Below are 25,127 nucleotides of genomic sequence, written 5' to 3'. Positions count from 1 at the left end.
CCCTAAAATATCCCCCCAAGCCCCTTCACCCCCTTTCCTGAGGAGGCTTGAGAATAATCTACCAACCAAATAGGTAAACCAGGTGAGCACAGACTAGTCCCTTGGGTTTTTAGGACACTAAAAACCAATCAGATTATTAAAAAATAGAACTTTATTATAAAGAAAACAAAAGTAAAAGAAACACCTCTGTAAAATCAGGATGGAAGGTAATTTTACAGGGTAATAAGATTTAAAACAGAGAGGATTCCCCTCTAGGTAAAACTTCAAAGTTACAAAAAACAGGGATAAACCTCCCTCTTAGCACAGGAAAAATTCACAAGCTAAAACAAAGACACTCTAACGCATTTCCTTGCTATTACTTACTATTTCTGTAAGTTTAGATGTATCATTCAGTAGGAGCTAGATTACTTGCTTGGTCTCTCTCTTTGTCTCCCTTTCTCTCTTTGAGAACACCCAAGCCCCAAACAAAAACCTTCCCCCACAGATTTGAAAGTACCTTCTCCCCTTGTTGGTCCTTTTGGTCAGGTGCCAACCAGGTTATCTGAGCTTCTTAACCCTTTACAGGTAAAGGAGGGATTTTATGCTACCCTTAGTTGCAGGTTTATGACATCATGTGATCTGTAAGAGTTGGTAGCTCCTCTCAGAAGCCTTGGAAATGAGTAATTATGTCTTACCAATTTCGTCCATTCTGAGTGGCAAACATTTATACTTTAAGTAGAACTGAAGATCTCACAACTGCTTTGGTTTAGTTTTGGCTTCATCTTCATTTTTTATTATTTGTATTCATTTTCATCCTATTAACATGCACCCATAGTGACCCATGGGCACATTTATAAGTCAAAACACCCATCATACTGCAAAAACAACAAGTAGACAAAAGCCAACCCAAAGAAGAATTTAAAAAAAAAAATGCCAATTCTGTTCCAGGTATAGGGTGCTCCCCCAGGCATTGCTGCTGGTGTGCAAATTACACTTTCCTTGGGAAGAGCTGAATTAAGAGAATGGACATTTTTGTACATTCTCCATGACAAATTGGACTAAAAAAAGGCAAGGTACCTAGCATTTGGAAGACATTTCCTAACGGACTAGAACAGTCTTCATATAGGTTGAGTTATGGACCTAAAGTACTTGACAACATGTGTGATGCTGCCGCACTTCCCCGGGCATACTGTCCTTGTGCTAATAGCCCAGTTGATTTCAGGGGGGCTGCTCATTTGAATAAGGCTTGCAGAATCAAGCCCACTGTCCCATTTTGGTAGTGGTCCCAGTTCTCCACTGCTTTACGTCTTGTCATCATTTGCACCCTTTGTGCTAACAAATCAGAATTCTCTACTCAGTCCCACTGGTGGTAGCATTTTACAGCCATGCTGCAAAGGTGGAAATGGCCACACATGTTGCAAAGCCATAGAAAATCAGGCCCCATGAGCTCAATTCTGGAAATCTTCCACAGGTCAGTAGGATTATAACCTCTTCTCTGAGATGGGTGTGCCTCATACTTAATATACATTGACTCCAAAATTAAAACAGTGGGAGTAAATGTGGCCAGCACAGCTGAAACACCTATTATATGTTCTTTGTTTATATGTTTTACATTTCAGGGTTCCAGAGTATTTTGGCTTTTTTCTCCTGAAATTTTTGGGATGGATGAATCTAGCTGTTTAAATCTCATGTTGATTTTGTAAGGCAAATCTCAGTTGGGCTTGTGTAGAAATGGGTTCTCTTAAAAATAGGGGCCTTGGTTCTGATCTCACTTACACCAGAATCACTCCATTGGCTTTAGTGGAGACACTACTAATTTACACCAGTGCAAGTCAGATAAGAATCAGGCCCAGGGTACATAAAAAGAAACCCCTCATTTCCAAGTTTAGATACACAGGGCCGCATTGTTCACTGCTTGGCATTGTCATTCACACCTTGGATGTACAATGCTACCAAATCATTATGATCACAATTTGCATCTACTTTGCATTCACTTTACATGGGTGTAAATGACTAACGAAGGTGAGAATTAGCCCCACCCATTGATTTATTTAATATCGTTTTTACCAAACAGTGGCCATTATAAAATAATTAAAAAAGAGCAGAAGAATGATTAAAACAATAGAACAAGACTACATTTCTTTCAAATTAAAGAGGACTAGGAGAAAGTTATATCCAGCTCTCAGCGTGCCTAGATCATTCAAAAAGGAGCCAGATCGATTTTTATTAGAGATGGAGTATGATGACTGTATGCTCTCAGATCTGGAAATGGATTTGAGTTCTGACATGCATGAGGAGTTACTCCAAAGTGAAATGGGAGGAAATAATGGCAACAAAAGGCAAATATTAAAATGTTTGTTTTCTGCAGTAAATCAGTGTGGAATAATGGGACTGCTTGTTTTCAAATGCATTTTGTGGCAAAATGATAATGATGAGAACGAGCGAGCAAGAGAGCACGTTATTTATCTGCTCTACCTGGCTAGTGCATAAGTGGCAAACATCTAATTGAAAAAATATCCTGACTTGAGAATTTCTAATAAATTTGTTTGCACCCTTATAGCCTGGAGGGGAAAAAAATCTAATCAGCAATGGGGAAGTTCCGAAGTTTCCACTGCATTTTGAGTCTTGATTTTCAGCCTCACTGCTCAGGTTGGCAATCAGTGGCCCAGTAATTTTCAGGACAGGATTCATTATAGTTATTATGAAGGAGTGGGGGATGGGAGGAAATGGTATAAAGCAATAAAACAAATTTGTTCTGCCAAATAGAATGATGCAGAGAGAGCTTTTCCTATTTTGAATTTGCTCCAGAGAAAGACTTGTATATAAAATCAACTTCCAAATGAGGTCTATTTTCTGTAGGTTTCCTATGAAGAGGTGCTGCAAATAGCTCTTTTCCTGAGTTTGTAAAATATTTGGCCTTAAATGGGTGGAAAAGTGAGCAGCATGTGTGTGTGAAAAGATACTGGAGATGGATCTGTACAGTTTATATATATTTATAGGACAGTAGGGATACTGTCACTTTGGAAAGAGTTTTAGTTTTTCTACTGCTGAGAATTTCTACTGTTAGAATAACAGATTTGTTTCAGTGGTAGAAATAATTTCCCCAGTAGAAAAAGTTAAATATATACATGGAGCTGCTTGTCAAAGTGCTTTGTCATGTGATTCGCCTTCAGCATCCAAATATGCACACCCATGGCGCGGTAGCTTTCAAATGTCTGGGGTGTTGCCAAATGTATTTGTGCTATTGATTTTCACCAGTGCAAGGCTTCGATCCTGCAATGGAATCAGCTGGAGCGGGCCTTTTTGGTCCACCACTGTGTCAATGGTTTTCTATGCAGACATAAGGGTCTGAGCAAGCTGATCCCATTGCTGGAATTGGTCCTAACTGAGCTCAGAACCAGGCTCTTGGTCTCTGAATTCTGCTAATGCCAAACAGCTTGAACAGCCAGAACCCCAGCCTCTAGAGGGCAGTATGTCTTTTTGGGGCTGAGTCGTTATTAACACTGGCACAAAGTGGGTGTGAAACAGCTACTATTCTGATGTGGTAGCACTTTATACCCACTCTGCACTGGTGTAAATGAAAGCAGACTTCATCTTCTGCATTCTGAAGGCCCTGCTGTTAGAGTTCAGCTCCACCAGACCGAGATCCTGATCTCAGTTACATCACTGTAAACCAGTGGAACTCCTCCAGGTTTACACGGATGGGATGGAGGTTGAAGTCTGGGCCATTGCGTTTTAATGAAGTTGCTTGCATCAGGGTAAATTCAGGGTGTGGTTTGAGCACTTGGACTCAGTCCGCTCTACAGGCTGTTAGCAGCATGGCTTTACCAGTGTGTGTAGTGTGCAGAGGAAATGACGACCTCGTGGTGACAATATCTCCAGTAGGTGAAATCTTTCTCCTTTCCACTACGCTTTATTTTCACCGCGTGGTGGAATTCACTCACTAGAGCACCTTCAGTTGGCCATCTCGGGGATTAGCTCTCTCGGTTGGCGCGCCCCCTTCTGGTGGTGCCTATCCCACCATCTTCTCCACCTGCAGAGCCACCTAAGTCCAGGAATCGTAGCTTTCTCTTCATGACTTGGCCCTCTGGCCATGTCACCATCTGGGATAGAGGAGCATCTCCCAGTTCTATAGTCCAGACACTTCCCCAGTGGGAAGTGGGGCGGGGAGACCCGGGCCCTTTCGCTACTCTGGCTCCCAGCCCAGGGACCATGTGGCTAGCAGCCTCTTGCTGCAACTCTCTGACTTTTCTGGGGGCAGTGCTGCTTCAATTCCCTGGGCGACTTCCCTGTGGCTCCAGCACCTTCGTCATCCTCTTCTCAGGGCCTCCACACAGCGCGTCCCAGCAGCCAGCCAGGAGCTCTCTTTTGCTCCCCCTGGTCCCTGCCAGCAACTGCTCTGTCCAAGGTGCTACCTTCCTGCAGCCCACTAGAAACACAGTCCTTTCTCCCCTACACCAACAGACTCATTCTGGCCCTGCAGCTCCTTTTGTGTGAGCTCACTGGGCCCTGATTGGCTTTTCCGTGCAGCCTCCCTCCAATAAGTTGCTCGCTGCGCAGCTTCCCAGGGCTGCTTTTAACCCCTTCCTTTCTGGTGTGTGGTGAACACCCCATCATGCCCTATATAAACAAAGAGCTATTTTTATTCACTTCGGCAGACTCTCTCCAGATCATCATCAAAAAACAAAACAAAACCCGAGGAATACTTGTAGCATCTTAGAGACTAACAAATTTATTTGGGCATAAGCTTTCATGGGCTAAAACCCACTTTATCGGATGCATGCAGTGGAAAATACAGTAGGAAGATGTAGATACACAGAGAACATGAAACAATGGGTCTCGTTGGTATGGCAATGAGTATGGCAACCTCTGCAAACTCAGGTAGAATCTCTGCATATGTTCCATTGAGGTCATATTTTCAAGGTTTTCTTAGCAACCATAATGGCTAGAGACTAAATTTGTATTTTAAATTAAAACCAAGGACCTGGAGTACAATTAAAACGCCTGGCCATACCCTCCCACGCACCTTTTGTCCCCTCTTAGGGAGCATGTGCCCATGCTGGTTTAGAAAATTATTGCAGGCCTGGTGCACTGGAATTACTTGGATTTAGTGACTTCCAGGAGTTTGTAAACTGGTTAGAAAGGGTGAAATTCACCCTTAGACCAAGATCAGCACAAGACTATGCTCCACTTAAATCCACAAAATGAGGTTTAATCTCCAGTGTTGCCTACATCCTGGTCCTCTGCACAAGACCAGAGGCAGTCATTAGCCTGTGGCCCTGCTTCTTATCTTACACTGGTGTAAACCAGACAAAACACTGGTACAAATACAATGTAGATGAGAGCATACTGCAGCCAAGAGTGGAGCATACCCCAGTGATGAATGCTTAGCAACTATCTCATGCCCTTTGTCTGCAGATCTTTATGAAAGGTGGAGAATTATGATCATCCCCATTTTATAAATAAGGAAACTGGGGTGTAGAGAGAGGAAGTGACTTATTCAAGGTTCCCCAGCTGGCCAGTGGCAGCGCTGGGAACAGACCCAGGTTCTCCTCACTCCCACTCCAGTGCCCTTCCCAGTGAAGAAGCTACCTACCCTATACTGTTAGTTTGTCATAAATATCAATAATGGCCAGTCCTATGAGCTTCTCCCTCTCAAACAGCCCCACCACTGCTTTCTAATGTCTGAACATTCTCTACCAGGTTGTCTAGCATTCTGTGCCAGCCACCCGACAGCTTCTGCATGCTCTGCCTTTTAAAGGTGTGGTGAGGCAGGGAGACAGTGGAGTATTTGGGCGACATGGCTGCTTGGGAAACTTAACACTTGGAGAAACATAATGGCTTTACATCTGAACTGGGTTAAAAGCATGCAGATATGGAGATGGATATTTTACAAGTACTTTTAATTAGTATTTTTATATGTAATAACACATGGTCAACTTCTGAGAGACCAGCCCAGAACTCCTCGGGAAGTCACCAGGAGCTGGAGCTGCTCATCGTCTCTTGTGACTGATCTCATGGAGTTTCCTCTCCACCATTAACTGTAAGGGAATCTGTCCCACATTTCACTGGGCTCACCTTTTAACCCTGACGAAGTTGCTGCAGTGCTGCACCGTCAGTGCAGGTTAATGGTTGTCACACCATCTTGTGTAATTTGGCTTCTTTTAATTTGGCTTGTTCTCTGACTCCAGGGGATAATCTGGCCATTAAAAGGTGTGTCTCCACCCTGACACACAGCTGTGTGGGGATATAGCTCTGCTGTTCCCAGGGGCTTTCCAAACTCCATGGACTACGGTGGCTAAATCTGTTGCAAGTCTGAGAAGCTGAAGTGTAATTAGTAGTCTATAGTCAGACTGATAATCTTCATCTGGCTGTGTTTATATTCTTTAATTTTTCTTGTGTGAGCAATTCACTAGGCATTTACCAGTCACTTAATGCACAACTGGTATCTGTTTTATAGCCAGGAGCAGAAGAAACACAGAGTGGCCAAGCATCTCCATTTCATCCTTTGGCTTGTAAGGGCATCAGGACTCTCTCCCCCTCTTGCTAAGAATACTGTGTAATTTAGAGCCAATACCCCTGACTCTAACTCAGAAATGTTTTAAGGCATATCCCATTGTATTGTCATAATTAATTTGTGAACTTAGTCTCAGGAATTGCCCCAGCAATACCTTGAGATAGAGACAGTTCTGGAAGGGTTTTTTGGTTCTGATTCTGAGAGAGCTGTTCCAGCTGATTAACAGGAAGAGTTTTGTAGCTCCAAGGTTCTGGAGTCTAGTAACTGGATTAGTTGTCTGGTGCTGAATGCAAGGGGGGCATGTAAATTCTCATTGAGTTGATCGTACAAACGTAGCCAGGTCATTCTCAAGCTGCCTCTGGAACGGACTCATTTTTGACCAGCCACAGGGAGGAGACCTGCTGCAGTCAGAGCCGGAGTGAAAAGGGAATGGCTTCTTGCCAAGTTTCCAGCTGATATAGACAAAGAAAGTTCCCTGTGGGCATGAGGTCTGATTTCCCACAGTGTTACACTGGTGCAGAACTAGAGTAATGCAAAGGTGAATCAGGCCCGCCCAGAGCTTTGTAAACTGAAAAGAAGAAACGATTTCTCTGTGCCCTCAAGACATTTTCATTCCAAAGCAATTAAGGCTTCTTCTAGCCAAATATAGGCCTATAGTGAACCTCTCCTCCATATTTTATAAAGACTCTGGTCAATGTGACGTGGCCTTATGCCTATAACAAGAGTCTAGAACAGTGCTTCAGAATGCAGGGTGATTAGCTCGTTAGCTCCTGCTTGTTAATTTGAATTAACAGACCCAGGGCCCACTGTGGTTTGCAGGGTGTGTTGTGTCTTCCAATAGAAGGGAAAAAAGGAATGCTACTCTCCAGTTAACTTTTAGAGATTGACTATTTCGTCAAAAGCCCTTTAAACTGCCGTGCTTGCCTCCTCATTGCCGGTTACAATTTGCTGATGAACAGATACCTTCTCCCATTTATAACCTGCCTCTTTTCCCAAACAGCTTCCTACTCAGTGCTCGCGATTATCCTGGTCTTGTAACCATGGAGGCAAGTGTGGTATCAGGAATAGTGATGTCATTGACTGAATCAAGCAGCTCAAAAGGTGCCAGTCTCATGCGTGGATAATGCACGTGTAACAGTGGTTTCGTGTGCGTGACCCTATCTCTCCTGGGTAGCTGGCCCTGGCCAGTTTAGCAGCCTACTGCTTACACATAGCTAAAGTGGAGCAGTTTTAGCTCTAGTGGCAGAGGCCTGTAATTTGTGCTGAAGATCCTGATTTTGATGATGTCTGTTTGTGTGGCCTCATAAACCTGGGATCAGTTATTCAAGGAGTATGTAGGAATCATGCCTAGCTAAAGATAATCTTGCACATTCAATGCATGATCTTTGCATCATACATAGTTGCAGTTTTGCTGGCACAGGACTGTGAAGAAGGCTGAATGGGAAAAAGTGTAGCTCTGACTTACACATCTTTGCCATTAGCAGTGGCGGGAAAGGAAATAAGGAATAAAAGATTTGAAGGTTTAGTGTGATTTTTAGTAAGCTCTTAGCCTGGTTAACCTTTGCTCCAACTATGTCTATGGTTTTGATTTGTATGGTTATGATTAAAATGGTTAATTCATGATTTTTCTAAAAATTAACACAGCGGTGCTTTGGCATTCTTATCACTGTTAACGTCTCCCTTTATTGGAAAGTATGTACGATCCAGAGCTGTGCTGTAGTGCCGCGCTAAGAGTGTAGCTAGCTTGTCATCATGCTGCAAGTGCAATTTTTATCCCCCTGCTTTCCCTCTGACAAAACCAAACAGTTCTGCCTAGCATTTTCCTGAATGGCCTTCCGTGGAGGGGCTTTGTGTGTGAGAGGGCTGGGGGTAACTGAACGAGGTGTCTGAGAGATGGGAGGATTTGGAATGTCAGTTATTCTCAGTAGGCCGTGGTGCCTTTCAGTACTTTAGTTCTGTTTGGATGGTTCCTTTTTGAGTGTGTACTGTTGGTCTGTTTCAAACTTTCATGTAGCTGAGGTTATAACCTGGGCCCAAAAACCCTAGGCAAGAAGTTGAGTAAACAGTTAGTTGTTTTAAATAACTATTTTGTTCCTCAGATCTTGATTCTCCATGTTGAGGGGGTGGGAAATGCATGGGATCCAAAAAGCCCATCAAGGACAGAGTTCTGCATTTCACTAACTGTCACTTCCTTTTATCTTTCCAGTTTGACGGAGAGAACATGTATATGGGAATGAATGACAATAATCAGGAGTTCCTATCAGCGAATCAGGTAAGGGTCACTTCGCTTATGTGGGCTGTGAAGACACAGAGGGTGGCATTTTCAAAGTGCCTGAGCGATGCAGGAGCAGAAGTCCTATTGACTTTCAGTGGACTTTTTCTCCCAAGTCATTTGACTGCTTTGGAAAGTTCAACCCAGAGAGACACATTCTGCTTTCGTTTCCATCCATGCCACACTGCTGGTGCCAATGAGGTGTCATGAGTGTAACATAGCAGTGTCCATTGTAAACAATGCCAAGTAAAGTTGTGTTAAGTTATTGCATCACAGATTTCATAATAAATCCATGTGAGGATTTCTATCCAGGCACAAAATACTACCAGCTTCCTCGTTCCCGGAAGCTGATTATCTGCTGTCTGGGACAAGGTTACGGTACATTCCTGTTGTTCAGGCTTCTTACGTACCTCGTCAAGGCTATAAATTTTGATGTAAACAAATGGTAAACTGAAGACAAGAAGAAAAATTGTTTGCCTTCTTGAGAAGTAACGTACATGAGCTTCTCAGATCCATGCAGAAAGAGAGAGAGGCGCTCTGCCATAGGCTTCCCGAGACTGCATGGAATGGTTCTGTTGCACCGGCTCCAGAGGAGAGGGGCTGCTCTTGCTCAAGAGATTTCTGAGAGTGGAAAAGGCATGTATGTTGCAATCGTCAGGTGTTAAAATGACTCAGCAGAAACAAATAAATAGCAAGAGCAGTGCCTTGTGTTTTGAGAACATAGTCACAATAAAATAAATACGCCAGATAAACTTAACAAGCTACCAAAACCCCCAGCCTAGTGTTCACCCTGGGTGTGCAGTCTGACCTCCCCAAAGACAGTCTCCCACCTCAGATTTCCAAGCACCCACTTCCTGAGCGCCTGGACAAGGAAAGGGGGAAGCTGAGCTTGAGTTAACCCTTCTTTCATTGGGAACTGGATAGTGCTGCTGACGAGCTCAGATTATCCTGTGTTGTCTGATCTCAAAGAGCTTGATCCCACAAGGCTCTGAGCATTCTGGCCCCATTGCAGCAAAGTATTTAAGGTGTGTTTAATTTTAAGCATGTGCATAGTCCCACTGACTTCAGAGCCAGAGCACACAGTGCCTTGCAGGCTGGGAGCCCAGTGGCAGTTCTTGATAGGTGACACATTTCCGAGAGTACCGTGCAGGTTGTGCATGGCAGGACAGGAAGGGGATGTCCCTTTTGATCATCAGTGCTTGTTCTCATTTGACTTGTCCAGGAATTATAAAAGGGCTTCCTCAAAAAGGGCCCCAGCAAAGCGCTGTACACCCACCATGCTTGGACTGTGGGGCTGAAACAGCAAGGGAATTGTCTGTTGCTTATCAGGATCAGATGCAAAAGAACAAATGATTCTCAAATGTCTGAACTGAAGCCACTGGGACTGCAGGTGTTTAGCATCTTTTGGGATGGAGACCAAAGTGTATTAATGGAGTATGAATCATAAGAAGGGCTGGGAGTCCTTGTGTTAGAAAAAACTCGAGGAGCAATAACTTTACATACTAATCAAGAAAGGTCAGAAGCTCCCAGTCCAATGTGCAGCATGACTCACCTGGCCACTTTGAATATGAAATCAGTAATATAGTGTGGGAGAATGGACTGTACTGGGACCTGAACTGCAGCTAAAAGGAACCATTTGTATTTCCTATTGTAAAGTGATAAAATTTATCTCTCAGACCTTGTGATATCTTGCTTCCTTATTATGAGGATAACATGAGGGAAACCAGAATAAGAAGCACTGCTAAGAGATGATGAGTAAATTTCTCCTCGTAGACAAAGGAGATGACTTTCTCATAAGGAAAGACACATTGTCATGCACTTGGGAATAAGTGTGCAGATTTAAAATAGGAGACGGTTAAAAAAAAAATTTAAACCCTTAAATTTAGTAAATAATTAATTCAAATGGAAATTCAAGCCATGTTTTAAAACACAAAATAGAATAATAGAATATCAGGGTTCGAAGAGACCTCAGGAGGTCATCTAGTCCAACCCCCTGCTCAAAGCAGGACCAATCCCCCAAATAAACTTAAAAAAATTAAGACGGAAGAAATTAACTGTGGCTTGACATAGGATCAGCTAAGGGTAACACTAAAATTTCTAAAACACATAACCCTCTCCACCCCTTCTCCTCCCCCAAACAACACCATATCAGCAAAAAACAAAAGGTGATTTCTTATGTCAGTCTGTTGTAAAAGAGAGACCATCCTGGGGGAAGGGCAGGGAGGCTGACTCTTCCATGTCTCACAGGAAAAGCAAAGCAGAGCTTTAAGCTCCACCACTCAGCCTACTGGCTGGCAACATGAGAGGTAGTTTGTGAAGGGTGGGGTATCTTGCCAAGCTCTTTCAATGCTGCAGAGGGTAGCATGCTAGATATGAGGAAGGATGTCGGCGGAGTCAGCGTGATGGGGTTTGTTTTGGAGAGACCAGCATGAAGGTATGTGCTGCCATCCAGGAAGGGAGGTCAATGGCAGCATGGTTAAGGAGGCAGAGGGGTAATTAACAGTTCCTGTGTGCAGCGCTGTATGTGTCTGTTAGCGTTCTGTATGGTGCTCTGTCAGTCCAGTCTGGGGCCTCGTAGCCTGACTTGCATGACAGCTCAGCTGCCTTTTACCCCTTTTCTTTCCTGCTGGGGAGAATATTTTTCTCTCTGGGGCCCGCCAGCTTGTAAGCTGAGCTGCGAGAAAGCTCAGGGCTCGTGGTGTCCTTTGCTCCTGACTTTGCTAGCAGGACCTCTTTCAGCTGCTCTCTTTGGCACACCTGTTGGGACAACTTTGTGGCTCTTATTTGCTTTCCTGTTATTGCCTCTTCTCTTTGCTCTTTTTTATTGCAGTCCTATAAATTGACGTTTTCCCAGTCAATCTGCATGGGAAGGAGGAGAGCACATTTAGTGTCTTCCCTGAATTAATCTGCAGAATCATTTTGGGCTCCCATTCTGATGCCTCTAGAGAGAAGCATATTCCCCCTGTCTGCAAAGCCCACCCTTGCTCTATGGCACCATGCTTGTTCCTCCTGGGCTGCTCGGTTCCCTCGCACTGGGGCATACAGGACTAGAGAGGGCTGGGAGGGACATAGGTGGGGTAACAGGGGAAGGCATGTATGAGAAGAGGCAACAGGAGAAAGGAGTGGGAGAGATGAGGGGAAAGGAGGAAGCCAAGAGGCAAAGGGGGCAGGGGTAAAACCAAGAGAAGCATCATGGGAGGTGGGGAGGCACCTGTCAGAGACACAGCAGGATGTGAAGTGGACATGCACTGTGGTAGGGACATGCTCTGCCCCTGCTGCACGATGACCTCCTCCTGTGGATAGAGGGAAAGAAATACACATCAAATGGGTGAAGATGAGGCTGCTCCTGGGTCCAGAGCCCCTGTAATGCTTTGCAGTACTCAGAACCAGTGAAGAGGAGGAGCTGGTGGGACAAGGATAAGGAGGGTGAGACTGCAAGTGAAGGAAGCAAAGCCCATGAGCCTCTGTGGGAGACCTGGAGAGGGCTAGGAATTGCAGAAAGAGCACTTCCCACTGCTCCTGTGCTATAGTGAACTTTGGCTCATTCCTCCCCACGTGGCGTTGCCCTGTCCTAAATAAGCTGCATTCTCATCAATAGCCAGACAGACCACTGGCCATGTGTTTTGCAGCAACAAGAGTTATTATGCAGATCCTGAGGCAAATGCATCTGGGGCCATGGGAAGCTACATGGTGACCAGTTTCACCATCACCACTTGCCTGTACCTTACATCTCATGCATCCTCCAGAGGATCTTGGCCCTGACAGTCCTGTCCCAGCTTGGACAGGCACAATGCAAAGTTTGGGATGGAGTCTCTGGAGCCACTCTCTTTTCTGGATCTTCCAGAGTCCTGGTTGGGGATCTAGAAGGCATCACCCTATGATTTTGCAGCTCTGGGGGCCAGCAGTCCATACTGACTGACAGGGAGGAGTAGTGGACCTGGAAGAAGGAAGGAGCTAAGAGCACAAGGCAAAGTATCGGGTTACTGGTACAGACATCATCCTGCCAGTGCTGGTGTTAAGCCTCCAAGCATGTCCAGTGGGGTGGGTGCTCATGCAGTCCGTCGCTGCTCACTGCCCTGCTCCTGAGCCCATTACTAATCCTTGCTGGGGGGGGAGAAGAGAGCAGGGATAGAAGCAGGGTGGAAGGAGTGTGAGAAATTCGGTCCCTGAGAGCATCCCCATGTTACTGTGAGGTTTCATAGCATATTCCAGAGTTGCCAAAAGGAGCTTTACCTGCTGTGTAATGGCAGCAGTCATTCCCTATTCCCAGCTTCCACCCTCATTAGTCGCTAGCCCTGCCATTGTTTACTTTCGCATGATTGCTTGTTTACCTAAGAGTGTTTTATTACACTGGCCATGACTTCATTACTAACGACACAAGGGTTCTATTACAGTGAGCGCTCCAGACATTATTTAGTGTTTGCCAAGCACATTACAAGTTCAGGAGCACAGCTCCAGAATCACATTTGAGAGACAGGTAAGTCACCACCGCAGGTATAGCTTTATAGCATGCAGTGGAACACCATTCAGAACCCACGCTCCTTGGGGATCAATAGAAACCATAGTTACTAATTGTAGCATCCATTACGTTATAACCAGTGGATCTGGTTTTTTCTTCATTTCCTGTTCTGAACTTTTACATAGTGCCACTGTGCACTGTAAGGCACGGCTTCCATTCGAGGAGAGACTAAAAAGATCAGGGCTGTTCAGCTTAGAAAAGAGATAACTAATGGGGAATATGCAAGACGTCTATAAAAGCATGACTGGTGTAGAGACAGTGAATAAGGAAGTGTTATTTACCCCTTCCCAAAACACAAGAACCAGGGGTCACCCAATGAAGTTAATAGGCAGCAGGTTTAATACAAACAAGAAATTATATCTTTTCACACAACATACAACTAACCCATGGAACTGATTGCCCTGGGAATTTGTGAAGGCCAGAAATATAACTGGGTACAAAAAAGAACTGGATAAGTTTAATGAGGGATACGTTCATCAATGGCTATTAGCCAAGATGGTCAGGGATGCAACTCTAAACCTCTGACTACTGGATGCCAGGAGTGGAAGGTGGGTGGATCATTTCATAATTGCCCTGTTCTGTACAGTCCCCTTGAAGCTCTGGTATGGGCCACTATTGGAGACATACTACTGGGCAAGATGGACCATAATCTGACCCAATATGGAAGCTCTTATGTTCTTACCGTAGATGCTGCGTTCCATCCCAGAGGTGACTGCACATCAGTGATGGTCAGAGTATATCGTTTGGACCAAGTTAATCAGTGACACCTGAGAAATTCTAAGTTAATGGATTTTCTGTTTTATAGACCACAAAAGCTAATTTTGGGCAGGAAAATTTTGCTTAAACATATGGGCTAGATTTTCTCTGTTACCCCAGTTTTATGCTGGGGTTACTTTGTGAAATCCATTGAAATCAATGGAGTTACTCCAGTCCAGGATTAGGCTAGCGGGATGCAGTTGAGAATCTGGCCCTATATGTCTATGGTGGTTAAGAACTAACTCTCTTTTTTGCTTACATGCTGTAGCTAATATTTAAAGTGCAGTGTTGTACTTTCCTGCGCTTTTGTTCCAAAATACCACCTGGGGATTAGATTTACGATTCAATCATTTTTCTGTTGAACGTAATGGCTGTTAGCCTTTTAGATTTAAATGGCCTCCATGTGTAGTGTTTGTAACTGCAATTTGATGATGTTAAAACTTTGCTCTTTTTTAGCACTTTCTATCCAGGAATTTCAAAGTGCTTTACCAACCATTAATTAAGCCTCTCAACCTCTTCCTTTCCCATCAGGTAGATACAGTTGGGGATATTGAGACAACTGGGGACACTGACATAGAGAGATTAAGGGGCCTGATTCTGTGATAAACAGCCCCAGTAACGGGTTGCATATCTTCAGCTCCTGTGACTCAGCACCTTGCAGAATTGTGTCCTGAGTACTTTTCTAAAGTCTCTCAGCAGTAAAGCGAGGCTCAGAGCCCAATTCCCTATTCTAACTGTGTGTACACTTCTTTCCTTCTGAGCGGTAGCATGTTCCAGAGCTGCTATTTTATATAAACAACAGCAATGTACATTTTAAAGCTCACCGATCCACTAATTCCCTGAACCTTATGTTTGAAAGATTCGCTCCCAGGCTATTCATTATATGTCATGTTTTCATGCCAGAAAGAGGCTGTCTCAGTGGAGAACTAAACCCATGAACATGGAGGCCTACAGCATAATAGAAATGCTGACAGACCCCTAGCCACAGTGGTAGAAACTGCTCCATGAGAATAATTCCTGTTGTTCAATCAAACATGAGGGACATATGACCCCAGAAATGAGTCAAATGCGAAATGTAATTCAACCCCCAACAGGGGCCGTGGTATTAATTCCACTTGACATCTGATCAAACGACTGTGGACATTTGACCCCTGAGATGAGTGAAGTATCTATTGTGTCCGATAAAGATGGTAGAGTGTCATTCTTTACCCTTGTCAGTTTCCTTTTTTTGAACCGAAGAGTAGCTAAATAATGTAAAATCCTGAGGAATGTACAGGTAGGTTACCAGTCATCCAGTGTACTGTGCAAAATAAGACAGAAGTGGGACTATAATTAAAAAACAAATGGAGAGACTAGTGAAGCAATCTGAATGCTTGTGAAAGCAAAGGTTAAGAAATTCGGAATACAGTTTGATACATGTATAAGGCTGGTTGGTTTGGTATTCATGGTCTTTTCCACTTACAGTGAGAATTTAAAGGCGCATTACAAACATTAACTAACTAAAGCTCACAGTACCCTTTAATGACAGGTTTCAGAGCAGCAACCGTGTTAGTCCGTATCCGCAAAAAGAAAAGGAGTACTTGTGGCATCTTAGAGATGAACAAATTTATTTGAGCATAAGCTTTCGTGAGCTACAGCTCACTTCATCGGATGCATTCAGTGTGGGGTTATTGTCTCCATATAATAGATGAGTAAACAGGCACAGTGAATAACTTGCTCGAGATCACCTGTAGTGAAGCAGTGGCAGAACTGTGAATAGAATCAGACCTTGGCCTGCCTACTTATGCAGTTTCTCCCACCTCATGCATGTTAGTCAGAGCAGTACAATCTAATTTGTAGTGAGATACACTAGGCTACAATGCAGATCAATGGAAAGGGGCTCTTCAGGCATCCTACTGGAGATGGTAAGATATGTTTTATAGGGATGATTCTACCTTGTCTTGTTGGGGACAGCAATATGATCCGTTCTGTCTTCACCTGGCTCTTGAATGAGTGAAGCGAGTCTTTTTTTTTTTCCCCCCCTCAGCTTTGCTGAGTTTGAAATTGAGACGGTTTGGCCAGGTTCTCTCTTGCCACCTTGTCTTTACCAGCTGGCTAATTGGGCACTGGATGGTAAGAGTGTTTTAAAGGAGGAAGGGTGTTACAGATTGGCACCGGGCACCCCGATCACAGATACGATACGTAATAATGTTGTAAAGCAGCATGAGTGCTCCAGCAGTGTGATGCTATAAAAATACCATCATTGCGACTAGTGTAGCCTGTCTGCACATAGCTTATAGCAATTCAACTACATCAGTTCCTACACCGGTTACATTGGTACACCCCTCCCTGCGGCTGCAGGTATACTGCTGTAAAGGGGTTTATATCCGTACAGTTTAGTTTAAAAAGCGATACCGACACAAGCAGCTTCTTTTACTGGTAAAACTGCATCTGCCTTAGGGATTGTACTGATTTAACTCTATCAGTTTAGAAAACATTATAGTTAAATTGGTACAAAAGCTTTGTATAGATGGGCCCCAATCTTCGCAGTAATGCTATTTTGATAGCATTGCACTGCTGCGGCACTCATGCTGCTTTCCAACGTACCAAGAAACGTAAGAGCTTAGTATTTAAGAACTGCATTTGTGCATAACAAATTGCACAGGGAAGTCTGATCTGGAAGTATGAGATTTCTGTAACTGCACCACAATTTTGGTAACTAATGTACAGATTAGATGCAAAATGCTGAAAATCTGGGGTTGGGTGAAAATAATCTCCTTTCAGAACATGAATTGCACAAGTCCGCTTGTGAAGACACTTGATTTCACAAATCCACTTATTTTCTGTTAGTTAGTATGTTTACTGTTTGGGCCAAATTAATCATTGGTGTAAGTTGGAGCACCTCATTCAAAGTCAATAGAATTGCACCCATTTATACCAGTAATAAATTTGGCCCTAAAGGAATCCGTTTGTGTATATGTGTTACTGTGTATATAAAATAAAGACCAGAATTTTATCTCACTTAGTGTAAATCAGGATTAAAAAATTTCAGTGGAGTTACACTAATGGAGACCTGGCATAGGTGAGAACAGAATCAAGCATATATCTATAGAGAGAGACTTGGATAGATAATTATAGTGTGTGTGCGCACGCATGTGCATATAAATAAAATTGGGATGAGTGTGTGTGTGTGTGTGTGTATATACACGGTGTGAATGTGTAGAAATCAACATCTCTCTACTGTATCTATTTGCATAATCTTTAAACTTTGGTTTGTATTAGTCATAACAGATACAGTATCTCACTGATCTTGGGGGGGCAAATGGTCAGGGTTGTTTGATCAGATGTCAAGATGCATTACCATGATGGCCTCTGTTGGGTATTGAATTACAACTTGCATTTGACTCATTTCTTGGGTCAAAACGTCCCTCTTATTTGACTGAATGACAGAAACTGTATAATTTGTATATATCCCTGAGCCATACGGGTCTCGGTGCCTCTATAATGTGTTTTATAAAGGCACAGCTGTCGTGGTGACTTATTTAAAATGGGAATTTGAAGCAGTGTTCTTGCCATTTAATGCCGTCATTCAGGGTTACGCAGCTTTTATTAAATAATAAATAACATTTAGAACACTCATTTTAACATAACAATAGTTTTGCTAGTAATGAAGAATTGGCCATCACAGTAAAACTGAGTTTGGTAAACAAGCAATAATGTAAAAGTAAATAATAGCATAATTAGAGACTAGTGAGGATACCAGGAACTTCCCCATATATTGCTGGTATTACAGATTAGACGGAGATAGCTTTGGCAACCCGAGATTATAAAACGTGCTGTAAAACTTTGTGATGATGGTGATGCACTACACTTCCTCCCCTGAAGACCCAGTCTCAACTGAATTGTAACAGAATGTCAACAGATGAGTTGTATATAAAGTAAGACTGGACTGTGGGCAGATATATACAGTGAGCCCAGTCCACACCAGAGCCTTAGGGCTTGTTTACAGGGCCCCAAAGTGCGGACTATGAGGAGAGTTGCAGCACATGCTAATGTGTTGTGCTGTAACTGCCCTGTATAGACCCTGCTATTGCAAGCTAGGTACCCGTTAGTTCATGCTAGCAGGGTCTACACGAGGCAGTTCCAGTGCAACACTTCAGTGTGTGTGACAACTCACCCCAATAGTCCGCACTGCAGCATGGTGTCGGCAGCATGAATCAGCCAACAACACAGACCCTGAACGCATTCAAAACTGCCACCAGCATCATAGCATCGCAGTAACACTGGGAGAGAAAAGGTAAAGAAGCACAACAGGAGGAAACCCAGGAGTGTTTCCACGTGTGTGTTCCTACTGAAGAGGAAGGAATACAGTTACCCACACACACATAGACTTCCCCCCAACCCCCCCCCCCCCCCCCCCGCCAAAAATAGGAAGATCATCAAACAAGGGTCCAGGCACCACAAAGGAACATAGAGGCGCTTCAATCAGGAGGGCTTAATTGATGAACTGCACCTGTGACTGACGCATGCCAAATGAAGAATGGGGAGGCGTTTCCGTTCATTACAATGAGAAATGATGGAGGGTAAGAAAGAAGGGGAAAGCTATATGAGGAGGGGGAGAGAAAAGAGAGAACAAGAGGAAGAGTTCAACTCTGAGCTTGCACTTCCTTTATAGAACTTTCCTTCATCTCCACAGACCATTTTTTCTTCCTCCATTTCTTTCCTGCTCTTTGTTCTCTTTCTCTTTTTCTTCCTCTACATAGCAGAAACTGGTCCCAGATTTATGCACCTGTAGTTTGCTGCTGTACTGCCCAGGTCAGCCACACCCAACATGTCATTGGCTCTGCAGGATGCTTCCCTTTGGGATCAGAGTTGTTCCCCATTGCCACGGTTTGCCAAGGACCTGTCGTTACACAGCCGTTCCTCTGGCAAGGCTGTTCCTCTAAAGTGTGATTTTTTTTTTTTTGGCCTTCCCAGCTGGCAGGTGTCCCCCGGACAGTTTCTTTCGCCCTCAGTGCTGCTCTGCCTCTCTTGCCTGCACTGATTAGTTATTCGGTGTTGCTTCCTGTGCTTGGGGTGCATGCTGTGTATGAAAGTTAGGGATCTGTACGAACAACCAGCACCAGGGGTAGTGTGTTTATCACTACTCCCTTTCAGAACTTGAAAGTCAAAGGCGTTTGAGAAGCATTTGCATGAACATTGTTCCTTAGCCTAAGAACATTGGAAATGGGCTGATTGGTTAGTTAAACAGACTCCCCGATCATGGATAGGACTGGAACAGTGACTGCAGATAGGCAGTCAGAGGCAGGGCACGGATTAGCTGTTACTTCAACTCTGTGAGTGCATAGGAGGAGAGAGTCATGTATGCAGAGACTAGAGGGTAATAAGGGGGTGTTGGGTGGAAGGTAGAAGGGGAGAGGGCATTGGCTTTCTCTCCTGTTAACATGATATCAGCCTTGGATGCTCTGAGCATTACTACATGGGCACTGGTCCTGGGTAGCTTCTGGTAAGGGGAGGGGAAAAAATTCTGAGCCACCATGTGCTGAAGGAGGAGCAGAGCCGGGGCTGTAGCAATGTTTAATCCAGTGGGCTAGGGTTCAAGATACTCCATTGTCACAGAAAGAGAAAAACTGTTAGAGAAAGATTTGACCATCCATCGCTTTTGGGATGGTGCAGTCCTACACCCATTAGAGGGAAGGAGAGAGGGTGCATTTAACAATAAAAGAAGAAATACAATCAATATATGGGTTTTATTCGACATGGGAGCAGGTGTGCTGAGCAGCCAAATATACACAGCAGTGCTGCAGCTAGACAGTGAAATGGGAATGGCTATGCCAGTCCAGGCCACCTGCAAGCAGCAGAGACTTCCCAACTCCTGTGACTAAAGCTCCAGCGATGGACTCTTACCCTCCTTCCTTATTGTCACAGATCTTCAGCTCTTTGAAATATCCTTCTGTTTCCAAACATGACACACAAATGCAAATCCTTATATGCATGCCAGGACACATGTATGTCCCCAGTACATACCAGAGAGACACGGTGAGTGAGGTAATCTCTTTTCTTGGACCAGGACTGACATGGCTACGACTCCGCTGCACCCAGTAAATACCAGCAGTCCATTTACTGCTGATACGTAGGTGTTACTAGGTGCAAGTAAGATGAATTCGGTATCCTTGCCAAGACTTCAGTGCTGACACAGATCAGGGGTTTCCTCCAGCCCTTTCGGTGTTAGCTGTTGACAGATGACACTGCTCATTTGATAACGCTGTTGTAAGAAACCAAGAGACTCTCTGCATGTATGAGTGACAGCTAGAGGTGACCCTTATTTTGAATCTTGCTCTATTAAAGAGTGAACAGTAGATAAATACAGGAAAAGTAAAGGTTTCAGAGTAACAGCCGTGTTAGTCTGTATTTGCAAAAAGAAAGTAAAGTGGTCCATGATGCTATGAGAAGGCGGCTTGGCATGATTTCCATTCAAGGCTCCTGATGAATTTTCAGCCTCCCATGCCATTTAATGAGTCTCAGGGACCTGAGTTTGTGTAAACTTCTGGGGGAAGTGGCAGTCTTTCATAATCTTTGTAATCCATTGGTCTTAGCTACTTAAAGAAGACACGGGTCAGAGGAACATCAACCAGATTGTTTTAAAAAAAAAAAACCCTGATGTTATCATAGTAGGCTTCGAAGAGTAGGCTGTTTGTCCTACTGGCTTGTTGATTTCTTGGTGATTCTAAATGTAAGCCAATATTCTATCAACTTCCTTGGCTTGACTGTCTTGCTTCACTGAAGTGCATGAATGAGATGAGCAGCGTGTTCTCCTTTGCTTTTATCCTTCGCAAGTTTTGTATTTATGAGGTTCGTGATGAACAACAATTTGGTTATAATGCATCTTACAAATCAAAGTCATGACAATAAAATAGCCAACCATTATTGTTATAATAAAAAGAACTAATATGCAAAGTTCCTAATTGAAAGAGTGAAAAATTAATTTTATTTAGATTGGGTGGGGATATATTTAGAATTCCATGATGAACAAAATGTTAACACAAAGTTAGTTACATGGTTAATAAATGCAATATCAAGAAGAAGTCAAGAAATGCAAAAGTAAAGGTTGAACAGGGAGTCTTACCTCTGCCCCCTTGTGTGCGTGCAGTAAAGGTACACTCTTCACTGTTCATATGCTATTTTTCAAATACTACTGTATAATTTTTATGCTGTGTTGGAGGATCAAAAACAGAGGAGCTTTATCAACAGACTACAGGAGACGCACCAGAATATGTGAAATGCCCTCCTCAGCAGACTATGCAGCAACAATATCATAAACTGTATTTTAAAAATGAGGAAAATAATGTTATATTGAGGTTAGTGGAATAAGCAGCTAATATAGATCCGTCCAAACAGGAGTAATATTGAGATGAATGCAAGTACAAGTGAAGATCTAAGCTCCTGAATTTTGTATGAGCTTCTATCTGCCAATTAAATGTTTTTGAGGGTACAGCCAGGAAGGCATTACGGTAATTTAGCCTGATAGCAATGAAGGTTTTGGAAGTAGAAGCATCCATATCTGGGTGTAAGATTGGCTATATTGTTTAAATGGGGAAAAATTACCTTGGTGTTACAGTAGAATAAACATTGTCTTCAACCCCTAGGTCTCAAAGAACTCCTGCATTGTTAACAGTAGGGCTGTGTTTGAAAGAACAGCCACAATGTCTCACAGGACGAAAAGATAATGTAACTGAACAGCTCCTGGAGCCAAAAGGAATAGTCTCTGTTTCTACTGCAGTTACTGTGGGGGAAAATAGCATCAAATACAATTGTAGATATCTGAGACGAAGTCAGATGGTACAGAGAGTGCCTTGTAGGGACAGAAGGCTGTGACGAGCAATATATTGTGGCTGAATTTCATCTGTGGACAGGTGGACACATACATTTCACCAATCTGCCTAGGTCCCCATTTGACACCAGCTGGATCAGGAACAACAACAATGGGAAGAGTGAAACTCTGGGTACCTGAAAGTAAATAACAGCCGCAAACTGTTAATGACCTTGAATTAGAGATCTGACCAAGACCACTGCAGTGTCTGTTTTTATATATATATAAAACAGTATATATATTGACCCAAGAAACTCCCTTGCTCTAGTTGTTCAAAAGACTAGGGTTTTTCCCCCCCCAAGAACTTGCCAAAACTCTCTAATTTGAATCAGGACAAAGACAGAATTTTTTGACCCAACCTTAAGAAGAATCAGTACCATGTGGCAGAGCCAAAAGCAAGGTTGTATATGCTCATCAGTGAATTCTGTGGGAGGTGTGGGATATTAGTGTAATAAAGCTGCACCTCAAAAATATCTCAGGGACTAAATAGAATGAAGCGAGTTCAAGAGATAAAGCTAGAATTGAAGCAAATCTTCCTTCTAATGAACAATGTACTGTTATGAAGATGCTTTCTGGGATTGGAGATGCTGGGTTCAGGTGCTGAAGGAGTTGGACACCGGTCTCAAATGGTTAGAAAAGTAGTTACCTACTATCCACACAAGAAACTGAGGGTATGTCTACATTACAAAATTAGGTTGCTGTTATAGAAGTCGATTTTTAGAAATCGATTGCGTATGTCCACACTAAGTGCATTAAGTCGGCAGAGTGCGTCCTCACTACCATGGCTAGCATCGACTTACGGAGCGGTGCACTGTGGGTAGCTATCCCACAGTTCCCGCCGTCTCCGCCGCCCATTGGAATTCTGGGTTAAGCTCCCAATGCCTGATGGGACAAAAACATTGTCACGGGTGGTTTGGGTATATGTCGTCAGTTGCCCCTCCCTCCGTGAAAGCAATGGCAGACCATCATTTCGCTCCTTTTTTCCACACTCCATCCCCAGACACGTTAACAGACTTTTCCAGTAGCTGTACTGGCCGTGAATGCATCCCAAGTCTTCAGGGCAAATAAATCATTAAACACGCTTGCTTTTAAACCATGTATTATATTTACAAAGGTACACTCACCAAAGGTGCCTTCTACCGCTTCATGGTCCGGGAGCCCGCCTTGGGAGGGTGTTGGCTTCAGGGTGATAAACAGTTCCTGGCTGTCGGGAAGAACGGTTTCTCCGTTTGCCTGCTGTGTGCTCTCCTTCTCCTCCTCCTCATCTTCCTCGTCACCAAAATCTTCATCCCTGTTGCATGAGACTCCCCCCTTGCAGGTGTCCACAGACAGGGGTAGGTTAGTGGTAGGGGCCCCCCCTAGAATTGCATGCAGCTCATCATAGAAGCAGCATGTCTGGGGCCCTGACCCGGATCAGCCGTTTGCCTCTTTGGTTTTTTGGTAGGCTTGCCTGAGCTCCTTAATTTTCACACGGCACTGCTGCGGGTCCCTGTTGTAGCCTCTGTCCATCATGCCCTTGGAGATTTTTGCAAATATTTTGGCATTTCGTCTTTTGGAACGGAGTTCTGATAGCATGGATTCATCTCCCCATACAGCGATCAGATCCAGTACCTTCCATTTGGTCCATGCTGGAGCTCTTTTGTGATTCTGGGACTGCATGGTCACCTCTGCTGATGAGCTCGCCATGCTGGCCAAACAGGAAATGAAATTCAAAAGTTCCCGGGGCTTTTCCTGTGTACCTGGGTAGTGCATCTGAGTTGAAAGCGCTGTCCAAAGCGGTCACAATTGAGCACTCTGGGATAGCTCCTGGAGGCCAATATCGTCGAATTGCATCCACGCTACCCCAAATTTGACCCGGCGATGTCGATTTCAGCGGTAATCCCATCGTCGGGGAGGAGTACAGAAATTGATTTTAAGAGCCCTTTAAGTCGACAAAAATGGCTTCGTCGGGTGGACGGGTGCAGGGTTAAATCAATCTAACGCTGCTAAATGGTGCTGCAAGGGACGTTTCACCGACATTAAAGTGGGATGGCTGGAAAAGGTACATGATGCTCGCATCTTCAGGAACTCTGGTCTGTTTGAACAGCTGCAGGAAGGGACTTACTTCCCAGACCAGAAAATAACTGTTACTTTTCAACGTCCCTTGTGATCCACCAGTGCTGCTAAATTTGACCTAAACTCGTAGTGTAGACCAGGGCTGAGAATTCTTTGCAACATGACAGAGGGATGGACAAAGATTACCAAATCTGCAGGAAGGAAAACATACCAAGCAGTGCATAATTTTCATGAATCTTGTGAATTAACTCCAAATTGTAGAGCTTGTGTAACTCCACTGGCTTGGGTGGTAGAATCAAATCGTGTTAGGATGTTTAGAATTAAAGACCCGTGATTGATCTTGACATGAGGGCATGATTCTTCAGATTGTTTATTCTTGAAGAACCATCAGGAAACAGTAACTGGAGTCTTCACATGGGTTAGGTGTGTCAGGTGAACAGAGAATCTAAGGTTTGTGGAGACCCCCAAATATCAGGCAAAACTTTGGGAAGAGGTGACTCAAGAAGAACCAACAAAATTGAAAAACAAAAGTCTTCTTAATGGCAGAGAGGTAAAAGGCTTTCTCTGAGAGTAAGCTCCAATAGATAGGGGCATTAGAGAAAACTGGGGACTTGTTTCTCTTAACACAGCAGTGTAAATCAAGAGTAGTTCATGAAGTTGCGCCGGTATAAAACCAGTATATGTAAGAGGAGAATCAGGAAAGGAATAATGTTTAGAAGTTCTTAGAGACAGTGGGACAAATTCACCACTGGTGTGAATAAGTGCATTTTCTTTGGCTTGATTGGAATTGCAGCCTCATAAAACAGTGGTGATTTTGGCCCAATAAGATTAGAGATGGAAAATAGACTGAGAATATTAGTATGGTTGCAAGAATGCAAGATTAAGGACAATCTGTTAGGCAAACTCTGGAGTAGAGGTCTGATTCAAATATGGCTGAGAATGGGGCATACAGGCTTCAATCAATATTTTGCAACTCTAGGACATGACTATTGATCAGCAGGGAGGGGGGGAGAGAGTGGATTTAAGACAAAGGCCCTGGTCTTCTGTTGCTGTGAACTGGCATTGTTCCATTGACGGCTGTGGTGGAGGTACACTGTTTTATGCCAGCTGGGGAGCTGGTCCATTGACTTCAGTGGAGCTGCACTGATTTACACCAGCGGAGAATCTGGCCCCATGTTCT

The 25,127-nt window shown here is 43.8% G+C and overlaps 1 protein-coding gene across 3 annotated transcripts in view; it reads left to right on the top strand.

Moving 5' to 3' along the window:
* The window catches only part of TOX2 (TOX high mobility group box family member 2), a 261,370-nt gene that overhangs the window by 92,309 nt on the left and 143,934 nt on the right, over window positions 1-25,127 (top strand). For all 3 annotated transcript variants that reach the window (XM_077832419.1, XM_077832417.1, XM_077832418.1), the window contains exon 2: window positions 8,703-8,768. In XM_077832419.1, coding sequence (XP_077688545.1) covers window positions 8,703-8,768 — 66 coding nt within the window. The remainder of the gene's footprint in view (window positions 1-8,702; window positions 8,769-25,127) is intronic.

The sequence above is a fragment of the Eretmochelys imbricata genome, chromosome 13, assembly GCF_965152235.1.
Source record: "Eretmochelys imbricata isolate rEreImb1 chromosome 13, rEreImb1.hap1, whole genome shotgun sequence".
In the NCBI taxonomy this organism is placed as follows: domain Eukaryota; kingdom Metazoa; phylum Chordata; order Testudines; family Cheloniidae; genus Eretmochelys; species Eretmochelys imbricata.
The sequence above is the reverse complement of the archived record's forward strand: the minus strand, read 5'-3'. Positions and strand labels throughout refer to the sequence as shown.